This window comes from Diadema antillarum, unplaced genomic scaffold (assembly GCF_040938485.1).
Source record: "Diadema antillarum isolate AM-2024a unplaced genomic scaffold, OU_Dant_1.0 scf00000148, whole genome shotgun sequence".
NCBI classification, from domain to species: Eukaryota; Metazoa; Echinodermata; class Echinoidea; order Diadematoida; family Diadematidae; genus Diadema; species Diadema antillarum.
Window position 1 is genome coordinate 1,546,094 of NW_027271037.1, and position 20,546 is coordinate 1,566,639.

Sequence of the window (20,546 nt, forward strand, 5' to 3'; positions counted from 1 at the left end):
CCCAGTCTCAAATCCTGATACAGTTAACCCGTTCCATACTGAATTCTGAAATGTCCATAGATTTAATACGCATTCCACCAGGTTCCTGTAAGAAACTGGTTAACCTTGCTTACGTCGACCTCGCATAAGTCCAATAATTGCCTAAGTCAAAGGCCTTTTCAAACCCTCTTCTCTTTCTATTCTATTGAAAATAATCCCTCATAAGTCAAAATTTTCTCTAGGCCGAAGCTTTTTCTTCAGTCCAAAAATATTATGACATATTTTGTAGGCAAGGATGACTGTCTATCTACCTGATCATTATTCTGAAGTTACTTAAACAGGAATAACAAATTATGTTTTGCACATCAATAACAGGAAGACTTAATTTTCATCATTTTTTCTTGTACATGATCAACTGAAAATTGTGAGGTTATGACATCATCAGCTAACTCATTTTCACATTCATATCAATTTCATATCAATTGCATAAGAACTGTTCTGCAGAAACTAGCAAAAATTTCATAACTTCCAAAATTTCTATCCAATTTTGATCAAATTTTCACAGTTGTACTCGTTAAGTTTTTACTCTTCCTTATCAAACTAACTTATGACTGGACTGGAATTCCTCTTTATAAGTGTATTGACACAAAATATCATTTTGACTGTTGTCACCTGAAAATGTGACGGGGACATTCCTTGCTAAACACCATTGCATCTGCACAAATTAAATGGTGGACTGGGCTTAACCACATGTTTGATCCACAATAATGAGAAACTCCCAAACTGGAGTTTGGACATAACCACAGATTATCATTGGCAATGGTCTCAGAAAATATAACCAACATTCTGATTTGACTTTTCTGTATGTGATTAACATTTGCCAACTTTCTAAACTTGGAGCACACAGTATTTTAAGGATAAGGAAATATGCTGAATCTTATTTGATGACTACACATAATGACTGCAAAATAATGTCTCATACAGTGTGAATCTATGCTCTGTCACTGATCACAATACAAAATCCACATGGGCACTATAACAGAAAACCAGATGAAACAATCGAACCACACGGAGATGGATTCGTGCAAAAACTGGCTAAGCTGAGCCATCTTCCTTGCCGCTACTTCTTCAACCAGCTTGGTTTTGATTTTCGCACCATGCCCGTTTCCTGCATCTCTGTTTCCAACTGGCCCTGGGGTCGAGATAGAGAGAGAGAGAATATGGGGAAGAAATTAATAAGAGTTTCATAGACAACATAAAAACCACATAAAATGTCAGTAGGAGCATTTATAGTATCTATTATGTATTTATGGATGAATCTTGTCTGTCCATTTTGTCTGTCCATCATTGTTTGTTTGGTTGGTTGGTTGTTTGTTTTGCTCTGTTTTTGTTTTTGTTTGTTGTTGTTGTTGTTGTTGTTTTGTTTTTTTTTGAGGGGGGGGGAGGTTGCAGGTGACATATGGATAAAACATTACAAGCTAGAATGCAGAAATTTGAGGACACCAATGTCAAACCAGAATACAGATTTCTATTCTATCACATGAAAAACAAAAACAAAAAACACTGCAAACAGCACAATGGACCGAACAATGGTCCAATTTCACAATATTCAAAGAAAATTTGAAAGTTCTACAGGTCAAGCCTCTCACACCCATTTTTGTAGATGAACACATGCACTAAAGAACAAACAGCCATTCCTACAAACACACAAATAACCCCTTCCTAATCCTGTGTCTAAGAAAATTCCTCTAACATCACTCAACAAATGTGGCTACAGGTTTTGTTTGGGGTTTGCCTTTTCTTTACCTGTTACTCTCTGTGAAAAAGAGTGTACATTCGATATGTATTTCTTGGTCTTCACTTCTTGTTTATTTGGTGTTCACAATAATACAGATCCAACGTAAAGTCTTATTAATGGCGAAGAAAACAAACAAACAAACAACCCTCGGTATCTACATGTGTATTCTGTATGTAATCTCATTCCATAAATACAAAATTCCATTCATTCTGAAGTTGGCTACCCTTGAAATTTTGCGATGTTGAATTTTGGGACTGTATGACTTTAAAGGGGAAATTCTTCATTAGCAAGACAAAGAAGAAACAAATTGAATACCTTGATAGCTCCTCCCACACTTGACAGATCAAGTAGAAAGGTGTCATGACCGTAGATGGAGTTGATCTCGTAGAAGGCAATGGCATCATTACCTGAAATACACAATGCATGAAGTTTACATTTCATACAGGTGCAAAGGCAAAGAAGTCAACAATGCAAAATCTCACACCACTTTGAGAAACCAGTATGAGCACTTACCTAGAGCGAGATCAATAGAACCACGTCTCTCAACAACAGAAACATCTCACTTTGGGCAGTGTGCCATGGAAAAGCAAATAAATTAGAACGGCACATTTGGAGCATGATATTTTTGGTCTTGTTACAGCAATTCTTGGAAAGAAATTAACTTATCAGATTTCTTCCAATTGTGCTCTACAAGGTCCTTTTATAAATTGCATAAATAACGGGAAAGTCGGGACTTCTCCACAAGGCTGAATTCTTTCAAGTTATGATGCAGAGTCCATTTGTAAAACTGGATGCTTTCCAGCTGAGAACTTTTGCCCTTCATTTTCCCTTTATCATAAATCATTCCCTGGCTAACTTCTCTCTGGGTGCTCTTTGAGCTCACCTCCTAATACCACATTCATATTGCCCACTTGTCCGGTGTAGTATTGGTGTGGTAACTCAGTTACACCAAGATGTGTGGCAATGTGAATGCATGCTTCTGTATCAGACTACAGCAGTGTAGTTTGTTGCAGTACTGTCCCATAACAAATTGACACTACGCTGAGTCCTGTTGTAGCTACCCATCTTGGTGCTGTACCAAGACGGGTAGCTATAACATTGCATTTTGACACAACTCCATTGCAATAAACCCAAAAGGTCAAATCAATAACCAACTGTCAATTAATTGTCATTGTCAATTAATTTCTATACTGTTCACCTACTTTCATCACCACTTGACCTTCCCAAATCAATTTACATCTTTTTAAAAAAAAATCACAATCAAAATAATAATTTCAACCAAAAAATCCATGCAATTGATGCTAAACATCGCTAAAAGTTGTTAACTGTCGCTAATGGCAGAAGCGAACCTTGATTTTTCGCAAACATTCATCAGAAAAGTTGGCGAATCTCAAATTCGCTACATTCGCAAACATTCACCGCTCAGTGAGATACCAGCTTTAGTAGAACACCCCGAACTGTAAAGATTCTAATCTCACTCACCCGAGGCTTTGAGGAGGTCCACCATCTCCCTCTGCTGCCAGATCGGGATGAGGATGTCGGTCTGGGCACCCAGCACCATGACTGGACATCGCACCCTGGAGATGCCCTCTTGCAGGGAGTCGAACCCTTCCCCCATGTCAAACATGTCCATGGCCTGCATGGGAGTCAGGATATGCATCAAGGCACAACATCAACACTGACAAACCACAGAACAAGTACTAATTCACTGCACACTTAAAGGGACTATGCAATGCCGTTTTTGTTTGTATTTTGACTTGTATCGATTTATAATAGAGTCCAACCTCTGTTATCCGGCCATGTCGGGAATGTTACCCATTCAAATAAGTGATCTGCCCAGGACGATGGGAGAAACAACATTTATGTACAATGTATACAACTGTATGTACAACGACAACGTATGAGTACAGGTAGGCTGCTGACCCAGTGGTACATGTACATGTAGCTACATACGTATATGTGTATGCCACAGGGGTAGTGTAATTCACGAATTTTGAAACATTTTATTGTAAAATTTGCAGCATGTTTATGTAAGGAATATCTTAGACAAATTGTGTAAGTTTTGTAGGATTTTTTTTATCAATTGTGTTTGAAATCACTTTTTTTTTTCTTCACGGCTTGGAGGTGTCCAGATAATAGGGAAATCTGGATAAGAGAGGGCTGGATAATCTAGGTCAGACTGTTCCATGATCATCACTTATGTGGCCCCCCCCCCCCCCCAAAAAAAAAAAGTACCCAGATATAATTTTTCTACTACATGTATTCTTCTTCAGCTTAAATACACCAACACGCACACACACACACACACACACACACACACTCTTCCTAACCAAGATTTTGTCAATTACATCATCTGTCAATCACTGGTAAAGTACTAATATGATTAACATGAAACATTGGGCTGTACATTGTACCTCCCCTAGATAAAGCATGACTTCCTGGCAATGTCTTTATTGAATACCCTGGTATTTGTTACAAGGAAATAATGTTGCCAAAGACACTATTGACAGAAATTTGGCAATGTCCAAGTGCATACTGAAAACAAAAAAAAAAATAAATAAATAAATAAAATGAAAAAGGATACATACACTGTGTATTACTATAGCCCATTACGCGAGTAGGGTTGTCTTAGAGAGAAACACAACTCCACTACAAAGGCAGCTAACTTGTGTATCGTACTGCTTTTGTAGCAAAATTTTCACAAACCCTGTAAAGTGTTTGTACTAAATTGCTACATCCAGAATATTGCCATATATATGTAAATGGATCAATTTTTTGTGATGCTACAGACAGGTTGTTATGAAGTTGTCCATTGTTTCTTGACATGTCATTCCAGGCATTCTTGAAGGAGTCATGTAAATAAAAAACAGACAATTCGTCAAAGATTCTTTCAAAATGTCCTAACTCCAGATGATGGTTTAGATCACCATAGGAAAAACAAAAATCAAAACATAATTTGTCCCTTGGCTGATTTCTGACTTTCCCTATTAAAAATTTTGTCCATTTATAAGTACATTCACAATCGTTTGCATAGAGTTGATACCACTTCAACAGACACACAAACAAACTGACACTGGGTTCCAGTGTTATTGCTGAGTTGTTTTCTTCCTGTGTGGGGGAAAGATTCATGCAGAGGAATACTCATATTTCATATTGCTATCCAGACCAGGAGATACATCAGTTGTGAATATTGGAAAACCCATGATATTTGTCGAGATAAAAATCATCTCAAATATACAGCATGTACAGTGAATGATTACACTACAGAGATAATAATCCCAGGCTTTAGGTAGGTGGCAACTCTTTCATTTTCTTCAAATATCCTTATTGAGAACCCCCCACAGTGACCCACATACTTCATGAGCATGACACAGGCCGTGTTTGAGCTCTACAAGTGAACCAAACTATAATGTAGCACACCATGCCAGATTAGGAACATCTGAGCACTCTGTACCTCATGAGTACACATGTATTTGTGACTCGCCAAAATAAAAGGATCAGAAAGTTGCTGACGGCCAAGCTGAGAAAATCGAGTTTGAAGCCAGATCATCAAAATCAGTCAAGACCACTGAATTTCTGTTTTGACATAATGTTGTAGTGTAATGTTTTGTCTATCAGTTGCCAAAATTTCGAAGCTAAATGATGACAGGAAAGGCAAAAAATTAGCATTTTTCTGGTCCATGATTTTCCGACTTTCAATGAAAAAGAAACGCGTATCAAGATTTGGATAGAGCCACTGATAGACTACGTCCCTAGCAACAAGGGAGTGATCTTATTGGTCAGTGCGTGTCATCCTGGTTATTGATCAGTCGTGTGTAGACCGCTGGCAGTAAGCTTGAATGACCATCGTGGAGGTTGCTATGAGCAGACCTTCTAATGTCAAGAGGCGAAAATGGTCTTACCTCCCCTTGATCCCGATTGCGTTGGAAAGAAAACTTTAAGGCAGTTTTCTCGAAACGCTGATTTCCTATACCACTCAACATGGTCTAATAAAATCATCAATATCTCCACAACCGAGTACTTTTATGGGTCGTGTCATATGAAATTAAAGTGGAGGAGTAAGGGAATAATGTCATGCCATTTTCAGAAACTCGACCTGCCTTGACTTTCAGATCCTTTTGTAGTAGCGGGTCACATTTTTGTACATGAGTCAAAAGGGGCACACATTTTGTAGCAAACAGGGTCATTTACGCTCCACTCCTACGCTGCATATGGGCATCCCTAATAAAGAGAATCAAATCTTTGTATTAAAGGAGACCTCCGGATGATTTTCAGATTTTAACATTTGAACAACTATAAACTAGTTATACTGGGGACAGAGTTTCAGAATTTATGGACATTAGGGAGGAAGAATAAGAATATTTCAAATTGCAAAGAGCAAGGATGATGACATGGCAGAGTCACCACAAGAATGCATGAGTTGTGGCTCAATGAAGCAGCACAAAAGAAGAAGGCATGCATAGATTATACACGGTGAACTCGCAGGCAAGCGGTAATGTAATGGAATTACACTGCTACCTTTCTGAAATATGTGAGCCTCCTATGTCATCATCCTTGTTCAGTGTAATTTGTTTAAGGTTTTTCAAAGTATTGTTTCTCTGCTCAAGAACCACAATAACTTCCACAAATCTATACATGGAGCTGCTGATTTATGTACTGCATGATGTGAAATTATGAAAATCGTCTGGAATGCCCCTTTAAGACATAGAGTGTCTAATACCCCTTTCAGTAACCCTCTTGGCTCGGACCAGGAGCGGACAAAGTCGAAAATTTTGAGTTTATGAATGGGTGGGGGCCAAAGTGGCCCATGCCAGGTGCGGACTATTTTGGCGCTGGTGCAGCTAGCACCAGGTGCGGACCAGGCGAGGGCCTGGTGCTGATTGAAGAGTTTATGAACGATAGCAGCGGGCCAAAATTCCTTTACGGTCAAAGGTCACAGCTTCCACTGCTTAGCTCATAAGCGCGCGGCGCGCACATCAAATATCGCGTGAAAATGCTTTTACGCTCTGTCCATGACGTGTTCAGTTACCATGGCAGTTATCCCTTACGTTACTGAGTTTATGAATGGGTCATTGTAAAAGTAGCGCGGCTCTGCTATAGTTACTGAACGCAATTTTTACTGCTTGGCGCGGGCTAATTTAGCTCGGACCAGGACCAAAAATACATGAGTTACTGAAAGCGGTTATTATGTGCACTTTCCTTGTATCAACATCTCATACGGTATGCTTTTGGAGCAGTTAGCATTCAAGCGCTCCTCTGGCAAGGTATGGTACAGTAGGGTACATTCTTGGATCACACCAGGAGGTGGTCCCCTTTTGACAAGGTATGGTACGGTATGCCTTGGGAGCTCCTCTGCAAAGGACACATTACAGTACGGTACGCTTAAAAAGAATGCTTGAACACACCCATGGTACTAGGCAGGGTCTTACCTTTGAAATGTACAGCAACGAGTTTGGGTCGTACTTGTTGCAGAAGGCCTCCCCTTGGTGCATGATGTAGGCTTCTATCTCAAAGGATGGACAGAGTGAGGGTGGTTCATCCTCATCGATAAGCTTTCTCCCAAAGCGTTCTTTCCACTCTGGGCCACTTCTGTAGGTGATGGTAGCTATCTCCCTATGGAAAAAAAGATTTCAAGGAAATTCAATTGTACATCTGTATGTGACTCTATCCACAGAGGCTTTTTACCTATTAACCCGTTGAGGATGAGTCCCGAGTATACTCGGGCAAGTGTTTATGGGAAATGCGTGTTGTAGCAAAATCAAACTGTCCACAAAGGGTTAAAGTAAAATAACACTTGTGTTGACCTAGAATGTGTGACAATATTCACCTTTTCATCACTGGAAATACCATCTTCTTCAGGTTATGACTACATACTGTAAAAACAATAACGTTCGTATGCATTTTAAGTTCACAAATTTGCAAGAGCTAAGAGTCTTTTGTCAAGTTGTTTTTTATTCAAGTTTCAAGTTTCAAGTTTCAAGTTTATTTTCCACATCTCATAAAAAGAAAAATGAAATCAATGTGATTTCATGTGAGCATAACAAAAATGAACACACAGAAAAAACAATCAATAACAAAATAACGTACATGTATAAAAATCAGAGTTTGTGACTCGGGATATGTGGCGAGTGTGGAGGGGAACAGCAATAGGCCATTGACCTTTCGAGGCCGAACCCCATAGACAAAAAATAAAAAAAGAGAGTCATTTAAAATAATGATATCATAATTAACAGTTATCAATTAAAGCATTACAGAATAATTAACAACAAGCACATAAAACAATTACAAGTACTAAATGCACTTACAGAGGACAAAATAAGACACAAATTACAAAACAAAAACAGTCTACAAAACGGGACATTATGTAGCACTAAGCCAGATCGGACTACACATCTATACAATAATTTGAAATAAGCTGTAACTTATATTTTCTTCTGAATGATGCAAGAGATGGACTTTGTTTTAAATCAATGTTTAAACTGTTCCACAATTTTGGACCTAAAAATCTTATACCACTTCTTGATATCTTATCTCAGTAAAATGGAATGTACATATTGCACGAATTTCGGGTTTCATAAACATTTATAGATCTATTAAATGCAAAGTAAGAGCTGAAAATTTGAGGTAAATAACCTTTAGAGTGTTTATACATAAAACTGGCTACTTGAATCAAATAAACATCATTTACTTTGAGCATATTCAACTTCTTAAAAAGAAAATCAGTAGATGTTAAAAAAGCTGAATTCATTATAACACGGATTGCACGCTTTTGCAAAATATATACTCTGTTCAATAAATACATTGCACATTTCCCCCATGCACAAATACAATATGAAATATGTGGTAATATCATAGTATTATATAAATTCACTAAAATGCGCAGTGGTAAAAAACTTTTCATCCTATTTAAAACACCAATAACTTGAGATATTTTACAAGATATATCATTGATGTGATATTTCCAACTCAAATGTTCATCAACTATGACACCTAAAAATTTAACATTCTGAGCCTCTGTTATTCTATTTTCATACAACATTATATTCAATGAACTAGTATCTACAGTTTGTATTTTGACATTGTTTGGTCTGAATACCATATAAACAGTTTTTTCATAATTTATTGTAAGTTTATTGACTACAAACCAATCACACACCTTCTTTAGTTCAGTATTCAACAATGCTGTCATATCATGTATATTTTTGCCAGATGAAAATAAATTGGTGTCATCTGCAAACATAATTGGGTTTAAAATATCACTCACAAAACACAGATCATTTACATACATCAGAAAAAGCAATGGTCCTAATACAGAACCTTGAGGAACACCAACATTTATAAAATTATATTTCGAGTAATGATTATCAATAAATACATATTGTTGTCTGTCTGTTAAATAACTTTCAAACCACTGTAAAACATTTCCCCTGATTCCATAATGATACATCTTCTTTAAAAGAATCGAAATATTAATAGAATCAAAAGCCTTTGATAAATCTAAAAACAAACCCAGAATTATTTTCTTTTCTTCAAATGCTGTAGATACATTATTAACAAACTCTAAAAGTGCCATATCTGTACTAAAACCTTCTCTAAAACCAAATTGTTTATTATACAAAATATTGTTTTTATCTAAAAAAGCTGTCAATCTCTAATGAACAAGTTTTTCAAATATTTTAGAAAAAACTGACAAAATTGAAATAGGTCTATAATTTGAACATGAATATTTATCTCCCTTTTTATACACGGGTATCACTTTTGCTAATTTTAAATCTGTGGGATATATACCTTGTTCAACTGAAGTATTAAAAATATGTGACAAGGGAAAAGAGATAAGATGGGCACATCGTTTTAAAACAGAAGAATCAACGCCATCATGGCCAGAAGATTTGTTTGCACTTAAACTCATAATAACAGATACAATATCTCCTTCACTAATTGGTGTAAAAAACATAGATTGAGAAAAATTATCTTTCATATAATGTGAGAAATCTTTATTTAAAGAAGAATGCGGCAGATTATTCATTAACTTACTTCCAACACTACTGAAATAATCATTAAATGTATCAGCAATACTTTTCTTATCATCAATTGCTACACCATTATGCTCAATGTAATCACAACTATCTTTCTTACAATTCTTATTCAACAAATTATTGATTACTCTCCATGTACCTTTTAAATCACTCTTCACTTTGTCAAAGACATTTTGATAATAGGCACGTTTAGCTGCACGGATCATATTGTTAACAGTATTTCTATATTGCTTGTAAATGTGTTTACGATATTGAGTGGGATTTTTCAAATATTTTTTATACAATATATACTTTTTATGACACATCTTTTTCAGTTCTTCAGTAAACCAAGTTTGACAATTATTATTTTTCTTAATATTTACTTTTTTAAAAACAAAACATTCACTATACGTATCTAAAAATGTGCGCATAAAATATTCATATTTCTCATCAACCATAGGAACTTCCACAAGATTATTCCATTTAACAGACTGTAACAAACCAAGAAATTTCACTATATTTACCTCATTAATAACTCTTCTGTATATATGCTTATCATCGTTATATACTCGACTACCATTATACACAATAAAAGGAGATAAGTGATCACTGACATCTGAAATGAGAATACCAGCTGTGACAACATTTTCTGAGCGGTTGATAAAAACATTATCGAGTAAGCTAGCTGACGAGTTTGTTATTCTTGTCGGCTTGAATATCATAGGAGAAAAAGAAGATGAAATGAATAAATCTAAAAATTGATGTGTCACATTGTTATCAACCAATAGATCAACATTAAAATCACCTACTATAATACATTGCTTCCTTTCTTGAGATATTTTGTGGAATACAGGTTGTAGCATATCAATAAAAGACTGAATTGGTTGATTAGGGGGTCTATAAACAGTAGCTACAATAAGATTATTTTGAGAGTTGGCTATTTCAATAAACACAGACTCAATACATTCATTAAAAACATCAAAATCAAAACGTTGTTTAAATCTATATTTACTATGTACAAAAAGGCCAACACCTCCACCTCTCCTATTTGACCTCCCCTTTCCAACAATATTGTAATGAGGTAACGAAAATAACACATTATCATTGTCCTGCATCCACGTTTCCGACACTCCAATAACAGACAAATCTAAATCTAAAGAGTTTAAACAAGAAACGAAATTATCATAATTTCCTTTAAGGCTTCTACAATTAAAATGAACACAAGTCATCATAGCAGGAGTATTATATTGTTTCATTTCATTCTTAAATTCACTTGGAAGGTAATATCGTGTAGTTGTCACACATTCCTCATCTAACGTGTTTTGCATATTTTGATTTAACTTACTGGTTTTACACGTATAACAAATGCCATCTCGCAGTATTTGGTTGTTACATAATGCACACTTACTATTTACAGACATGTATCCTAAGATATAACATATAAAACAAAAAAGAGAACATATATTCACATACAATTATCACAATAACTTATCTCAGTTATACACTGAAATTTAGAACGAGCAAAAGAAAAAAATAACCAAATCAAATTTCTGATAACAACAGATTTAGAAACAAGTCATTGCCTGATTACAATGTATTATTACCTTTAGGAGGAATTCAGCAGTGATGATACTATATTACAATGCATAGAAGCAAAAGAAGATACATATCAATGCAGTACAGTGTTTACATGTTTACAATCAAAATTTTACATTCTGGGGCCACTAGTGAATGACATTAACTGTAGATCACAAGTTCTTTAAGTCACTTTCACATCTGATCAGTTTCTTTACTGTCCTTCCGTTTGTCGCTGGTATTTCTGCGATGATGCGGCCATCTGAGGACCATGCAGCCTTCACTTTCGCGTGCTGGGATGCCTTGCGTAACAGGTCAACGTTTCGCTTTGTGAGGTCCTCATGGATTGAAACTCCGCTTCCTTTCAAATGTCTTCTTCTTTTCAAGATCTCTTGTCGCTTTCTGTAGGAGGTCAGCTTGACTATGATGGGCCTGGGTGCAGCTGTATCTGCCTTCTTTCTTCCCGTGCGATGGCTACGGTCGATGTCCTTTTCAGGATTGATGGCAAGCCCCAGGTCTTTCTTGGCGATGTCACAAAGAATGTCATCAGTGCTTTCCCCTTCTCTTTCTCTCACTCCAAATATGCGGATGCAGTTTCTCCGGGAATATTGTTCCATGTCCCACTGTGCTTGAACCAAAGTGTCAATGCGGTCAGCCTGCTTACTCATCTCTTTCTTTAGGACAGCTATTTGGTGGGCTTTGTTGTCACAGTCTGTTTGAAGGTCATGCATCTGACCTTCAAGAGCTTCAATGCGGTCATTGAGCTTGACAAAAGCCTTGTCCACAGCTTTGCTGATGGCAGCATCGAGCATCTCAATGTAGTCGCCATTCTTCAGAAGTTCCTTTATCACACTGCAAACAAGAGCTGATGACTGTCGGGTTGAAGATGGTGAATTGAGGGCCATTGAGGAAGGCTTAACTCCACTGAACACTTTCCTTTGAAAGAGTGACACCTTTGTTCTGGAGTAAGGCACTGTTCAGCTGGACGAACACAAAAGCTAGATTATCCTGTCTGCACTTGGAGAATGAGATGCTTCAATCAAATGAAGAAACCCGCACTCGATGTGGATATCTGGGACTATATGAGTCTAGTGGTTCAAATCTTGGCTTGAGGAGCAAAAAATCAAATGCAAATATCTCTTCTTGTACCTTCTTATACTTCACAAAAGTCCTCCTGCTTCCTTAGTGACTTGTTTCCTCCAAGGTTTTCAACCTGTATCAGATCATGGTCGTCTGGCTGGGAGTTAAAAGCAGGAAAATAAGCACCAAGCACAAGCACCAAGCACCAAGCACCAAGCACCAAGCACCAAGCACTGATTGACAAATTTCCTTATATCTACATAATGATAATGATAATGAATAATACTTATATAGCGCTTAATACTGATGTTTCTAAGCACATTAATCTGGAAAAAAAAAATATTGAGGTAAGATACAGCATTATGTACATATGATATAACAATAACAACAACTCCAAAAATTAGGATTGAGTAAATAGATAAGTTTTCAGCAATGACTTGAACTTATCAACACTTTCAGCATTACGAATGCAAAGAGGGAGCTTATTCCAAAGAGATGAGGAAATAACAAAAAAAGCCCTATCGCCATAACGGGTACAGGTGCGGGACCATGTGATAATTGGAGGGTGGAGGAAGAACGGAGATAACGGGTTGAAGTGGAGGAGCGGAAGGAAATCAAGTCTGTGAGATAAGATGGGGCAAGATTATTACATATCTTATAAACAATAAGGATTTTAAAAGTAAATAAGGTAAATAAGAACTAAAATGATTAGTGTTTTAGTAGTAGCCATGACAAAAGAAATTATTTTGCATAACAGGCCAATGCTTCCATTGTATTTCATGTTTCCTGTTGCTCACACTCATTTCATTTCAATTCAATTCAATTCAAATGATTTTATTTCCACAAAAAGTAATACAAAGCAATATACATAATGCTTACATGAGTAAACAATATTTAAAGGAACTTTAAATCACATAAGGGTGCATCACATTTGGGTGCATCACAGCTGCACCCACCTGACAACTTACTTCTAACTAGCAGCACTGCAGCTTGCTAGCTGCAGTGGTTAGCTTTATTTGAAAGAAAGACAAGAAAACATGCTTGGTGGATTACCAAAGTTTCTGAAATAGGAATTACGGGTCTATGGTTTTATTGAAAATTTACTATAAGTGAGATTGCATTAACCCTATTTTAACTGGGCTACATGTATTTGAAACCATGTTTTTACTGGGGGGGTCAATTTGACTCCCCCCCAGATCTCCGCCACGATCGCCGCAAAATTTTGCCTGAACATATTGCCGGATGTCATTTACAAGATTACATGGTCATACAATACAAAAATACTGACTTTCTATTTTTAGTAAATTAATTATGCAAATTTATGCATGAAATCATAGTTCCACCTGTAACTCCATTAAAAAGGCTGAAGGATTACTAAAGTTTTGTGTCAGAATTCCTCAAGACACATCAAACAATTTTCTTGTAAGAAACTAGCCAATCAAAATCAATTTGTTTTGTTTTTTATTGTTTTGTTAATTTCTTATGTATTTTATAGTTTTTCGACCTTTTGTTTTCTATTGTCTTTTGGCCAAAATTTGTTGCAGGGATTTTTCCAAGTTTATCTTGATTAGAATTGATTAATTTCTATGATTAAAAGTTGAAATAATCTAATTTATATCAATTTAACAAAAAAAACACAATTTGCATTGGATTTGCATACGCTATCATGAATTTGAGCTGTTTTCGGGTTGACATGCATACGCAAAATGTTATGTTACTTCAGAACGGTGTACCCGGACGTTGCAAATTTGGTCTCAAAATATGCGGGAGACTTCAATGAAAAAAATTCATGAAACGACACGGCAAAATCTTTGCACGTTGCGGAATCGTGGCGCGAAACGTCGAGGGGGGGTCAATTTGACCACCCCCCCAGTTAATATAGGGTTATCCCTGCTCTTTCTTACGAAATATGGGAACTATATCTATGGCCTGGTGCCATATTCCATTTGGCCTTCAGCCTCATGGAATAGGGCACCAGATCATAGGTATTTCCTGTACTCTGTGAGCAAGAGCAGGGATAGTATGCAAATAATCAACACTGGTGAAGGTGATGGGACAAACTATCATTTCCGAGGCGATCTGGATGTACAAGTACTTGTAGCTATCTTTCCGAAGCGCAGCTGAGGAAAGATAGCGTACACATTCAGATCGCCAAGGAAGTGATAGTTTGTCTCATTGCCTGAAACTAAAAGTTGATTATTTGCTTTATATTCCACAGCTAGGGTCCTTGATATTTCCACTTTATTCCATATCTGAAACCGTTTTTAGCTGTCTTTAGGTATCGATCCTTAGCGCTTAAGCTATGTAGTTTACTTCAGATGTATGCGCATAGATGACAAAACAATGAATTTGCTCCGTGCACCGCGGCACCGAAATAAAAGTGCATTGCACTGTGGACTATTATTTGACCTAGTTAAGTGATAGTCCACAGTGCTACGCACTTTTATTTCGCGCATACTCATCTTGCGTTAGACTGTATGGACTGAAGAGATCAGCGAAACAAAAGGGACTATCAACGTAAAGTGTAACAAACTTTTCTTTTCAGGTGTTGTGATGGGCAAAACTACGCTTTAACATGTGATCAGCTCTTGAACAATAGCAAGATTCTTAGTATATGTGGAATGTAACTAATATTATAAAGAAACATCAAACCAATGGAACTTTAAGTTACTTCACATTGCCATACTGCCCCACCAGCTTTATTGACAACCTTCCATGGAACCACAAGAACGCATATAGTCTGACATGCCAAGAAGCATTCAGGAAAATTCATGGCAGAAGTAGAACAAAAATCAGATTCAGTGCTTCAAACTATTTGGAATACTACTGCCAGCTCTCCTACATGTACTGCACACTTTGGCAGACATATTCAATCAAAGACATTGACATGGTTCATACACATACATGATTTCCCAAGCAAGAAGTTGGCCACAGTCCCAACCACGAGTGCCTATAACAGAACCATGTGGCTGTAGCTGTACAGGCTCTCTGATACGAATTCTATTTCTAGTTTCACAGGTTTTGACATTTGGACTAGACACACAGGAATTTCCATACATTATTCAATCCTATCCATGCCAAGTTTATGACCTGTGCACTTTCCTCCATCAAGTACTGATTTGTGTTCACCAGCAAGCAGAACACAATCATTGCTCGTAACTATTGGCCGTCATTGACTTTATTAAATTTAACTTATTTTCAATTCCTTTAAATAACCCTTTGCGTGCAAACGCACTTGGATTACCATGCCAAGCTTATTTAACAGCATTCAATACCCCATCTAAACTTAACTGAACTGTAACTTTAATAGCAACCCAACTCAGGTAGGCCTACACTGTGTAGTACAGCGATGTACATGGACCCCAGTTCAAAAGGAAGGACACAGTGACATAACATGGATGAAAGGAATCAAGTAATCTCTATCATTTCCAGACATCTGTGTCAATCAACAAATAAAGCACAGTGAAGGTTGAAAAATCCCCCTGTGCCCAAGGTTTAGAATGCAGTAACTTTTCTGAAGCAATTTCCTATCGCTATTAATCCCAAGTCTAATCAGAAATGTCACTTTTGCAACTGGCATGCCTCCGCCATAATGCAAGTTCTCCCAATAGGTATAGAGTACGGTATGTCTTGACAATGTGAGACAACAGTGTCACATACATGTACTTGGCATAAAACTTAAATGACACGTTCATCACAAATGTGTTGAGTGTTTATTTTCCTTGAACAAGGTTTCATTTGGAAGGATGACTAAATTGTTAAAGACAGCAAGTACAATGTACTTAAGAATTGGAGTATTTTCACTTGACCTTTGACCCTGCCCTTTGACACCCATGACCCACAATCCTTCAAATAATCACAAACTGGTAGCATTCATTTTCACGACAATATTTTGACCTATACTCAAAGTGTGGGGAAAAACTGTGACACTTTAACATTTTCACTTGACCTTTGACCCCACGGCAAAAATCTTCCCCACAGAATCATTGTGCAGTAATGCATGTACACTGTACACACCTAGTTTTCTTAAGTTCATACATTGAGTTATCTCCAAAGTATGGAGAAAAAGTGTTATTTCAGCATTGAATACTGTAAACGCCAATATTTTCGCGCGATTAATTTTTCGCGCTGAGCGGCTCGAAAACATATTCGCGGGTTCTTAAATTCGCGCTCCGCAGCGGGTTAATACACAGTCGCTGTTTTCATCCAGCGATGCCAGCGTATGAAAAGCGAGTGCGAGTACAAGCGCTCAACTACGTAGTACACTATACATGTATTTTACTCGATACATGTACTGTAGTACTAGTACTGTAGTCGCGGGGATGTAGCACACAAATCGGCCGTGGGCTCGGTGCGTGCGGTGCGTGCGATGATACTGCTATATGCGTAAACATGTCTGTACTACGTAGCAGCAGGGAGGTGTGAGAGAGAGTCTCTCTCACACCTCCCTGGTAGCAGTATCATCGACGAAGCGCACACAATTCAGGCCGTTCAAAATGTGCGTAGAAAATTGCGAAGATATATTCGCGCGTTTTTGAATTCGCGCTAGCTGAACGTAGCGCGAAATCCGCGAAAATTAATGTACCGCGAAAATTTCCACGTTTACAGTAGTGGAATTTCAGCATTTTATCCTACCCTTTGACCCTTGACCTTTGACTCCATGGCCCAAAAATTCCAAAGAGCATCATTATCATGCAGTACATGCATACAATGTATGTACTAAGTTTCATGAAAACACCTTGAGTCATTCCCGAGATATGGAGAAAAAAGTAAAATTTAGGTCTTTTCATTCAACTTTGATCTCTGTCCTTTAAAGGGAATACAAACCCAAAGAGCAGTGTGGATTGAGTTAAAGCAGCAATATTAGTAGAACACATCAGTGAAAGTTTGAGGAAAATCGGACAATCGATACAAAAGTTATGAATTTTTAAAGTTTTTGAGTTGGAACTGCTGGATGAGGAGACTACTAGAGGTTATGACGTATGAGTGGACAACAATACAAAGAAAATGTAAAGAAAATTCAACAAAAATTCACTTTTCTAGTATTATGAAAGAGCACTTGACTAACCGCTTTCAGAAAGCAGGGGGAATAATTGCTACCCTTAACATACATTGTATGTCAGTATCAAGTTGATGGAATTTGTAATTTTCATGAAAAATACATTTTTGTGGAATTTTCTTTATATTTTCTTTATACCATTGTCCACTCATATGTCATAACCTCTAGTAGTCTCCTCATCCAGCAGTTCCAACACCAAAACTTTAAAAATTCATTTCTTTTGCATTGATTGTCCGATTTTCTTCAAACTTTCACAGATGTGTTCTATTAATGTTGCTGCTTTCACTCAATCCACATTGCTCTTTGGGTTTGTGTTCCTTTAACCCAATGGCCCACAGCTCTCCCTAAAGAACTATTTTCTGGTAATACATGTCTAGAAAACTTCAAGCAAATACCTTAAGCAATTGCATCTAGGCATGGGGGGAATAGTGGAATTTTGAGAATTTGACCTTGACCTCTGACCTTGAAAATTTGCACCCAAAAGTTGATAAGCACAACTTCGTCAACTCATACATCATTGTCGTACATGTAATTGCATGCTAAGTTTCATTAAGATACCCTAAACGGTTTTTAAGTTATGCCTCCACAAAATTGATTGCAACAGACAGAAAGACGGACTTAAAGACAGACGGAAAGATGGGCAGAATGATGGACGGTCAACCAAAAGACATAATGCCTCTGGCAACACATTGTGGCGCAGGCACAAGAATTGATTTGGCCAAGGGAGGGTAGCCCCTGGGCCCTGGTAGAAAATAAAATGGGACATTAAAGGCTTAATTTACAAATTTTATACAGAAAAGTGCACTTACATGGAACAAGAGTTCTGTCACAGAACCTCAATAAATTGGGTCTAGGGCAATTATCCCCAGGGCAAATTACCCCTTCCCCTTCCCCTTCCCCTAATCCTAATCCTGAACCTGAACCTAATCCTAACCCTAACCCAAACTCTCACCCTATACCTAACCCTAACCCTAATCTTTACTCTAACCTTATCGCTAAGCAGTATCTAGCCGGGGGGGGGGGGGGGGGGGGGTGGGGGGGTAATTGCCCTGATACGAATAAATGCTATCTGAAGAATACCACATTGCTTGCTATGCAAGTCAAATAGCATTCTGCATTCTATAGTCGACAGTAATAAACTGATTTACTAGTGTAGTCAAATTCATGACTGTTTCTTACCTAGGGTCCTAGTAACAAGCTTTCCAATAACCTATTCTTGATGAATAAACATCAATACTTGGAATCCACCATGCATACAGTACTGTATATGCTGTTATTTTCACGTACAGATATTTTCGCAAATGAGGAGGTCACTGACATTTTTGAGAGATGTTCTTTTCGCGAATTGACATGGAGGCCCTCAAAAGCGCACTATGACCTTAGCGCATGTTGACATTTTCACGTGTTGTCAAATTCGCAGTCCAACTGTGATTTGCTAAATCAGAGAAAATAACAGCTTATACAGTAGTTGCTGCTATGTGGGGCAATCCTTGGGCAAGCTTTCTGGCTGTCAGGAACAACCCTTGTAGTAGGGCAGATATGTAACAAAATTTGGTCGAGATGCTCACATCCGGCGGAAAGTATGAAATTTTGTATGTAGGGGTATTTTGGGGCGCTGATTTCAAATATTGCCGGATCCAAGAGATCTGACCACGGGGTCGGCCGCCATTTTGAATTCCAATATGGCCGCCATCACAAAACAAATTTAAAGATCCCTATCTTCAGTTCTGAATGACCTGTGGCACCAAACTTTGGTACACATGAGCGTTTTGACATATTGAATTTGATGACAGATTGATTTGAAGTGTCTGACAAACATCGAATGGCCGCCATTTTGAATTCCAATATGGCCGCCTCGACGAAATATTCAAAATCCCTATCTCGATTTCTAAGTGATGAGTGACGCTGAAATTAGGTGTAAACAAGTATTTTAACATACTGAGTTAAAATATTAACTAATGTGATGTGTCTGACAAACGCAATGCCTGCTATTTTGAATTCCAATGTGGCTACGAAGACAAACACCACAACTGACATCCACGAGCATGTCAAAAAGTGCAGCAAAAAGGAAGCATAATGCACCTTTCACTGACGTCACAATGTAAATACAGCAGCGCGCACTCAATCAGTTACAAACGCGCGCTCAATCAGGTAGCCTAATTTACAAACCCAAGATAGAGATTTTCAACACTCCAACATGGCAACTGTGTATAAAAATTCAAATTGGCTGCCGTGCAGCTTGTGAGACATATCAAATAAGTCTGTTATCGAAGTCATCATATCACCATGCTTTTATGTATCAAATTCCAATGGCTTATGTCATTCAGAACTGAAGATAGGGATCTTTGACGGCGGCCATATTGGAATTCAAAATGGCGGCCGACCCCGTGGCCAGATCTCTTGGATCCGGCAATTTTTGAAATCAGCGCCCCAAAATACCCCTATATGCAAAATGTCATACTTTCTGCCGGATGTGAGCACCTTTTTCACATATCTGCCCCACTATTGTATTAAGAACATGCATACAGTTTGAATTTGCTAGTAGAGACCAGTCTATTGGTCTACATAATGACGACAGTTGCCATGGTTACCTTGCAAGCTTCATGCCCATCTTAGGGTAAGAGTCCCCATAGTAGTGTCCTCGCTGCCAGTTGGGGTCAGTCATGATGGCCCGCCTCTGGAGGAAGCGGAGGGCGATGGAGCTGGCATAGGTCTGGGCGCAAGCCGATATGGAGATCACTCTGTTGACAACCAGTGTCAAAATGGAGAGATACAAAAACAGATATGAGGAGAGAGAGGGAAGAGAAATATAGAGAGAAAGAAAAGGAGAGAGAAAAGGAGAGAGAAAAGAAGGAGAAAGGTATAGGAGCAAAGAACGACAGTACAGATGGACAGAAGAAACCAAAAAGAAAATACAAATTTACATAATTTCTTTTTCCCAATGATTTGCTATTACACTAAACTCCCCTGCAATAATTGTATAATTGTAAAAAAGACCGTAAGCAACAAGTGGCCACTACAGACAGGTAGTCACATGTAG

General features: G+C 37.8%; 1 protein-coding gene across 1 annotated transcript; it reads right to left on the reverse strand.

Moving 5' to 3' along the window:
- Positions 1-1,099: 1,099 nt before the first annotated feature.
- Positions 1,100-20,247, reverse strand: LOC139721729 (uncharacterized; the record flags this gene model as incomplete). Its single annotated transcript, XM_071633052.1, has 5 exons — positions 1,100-1,171; positions 2,093-2,184; positions 3,260-3,413; positions 7,207-7,390; positions 20,098-20,247. Coding segments are annotated over 5 exons (652 nt in total), but the record flags the coding sequence as incomplete, so codon positions are not given.
- Positions 20,248-20,546: the final 299 nt, after the last annotated feature.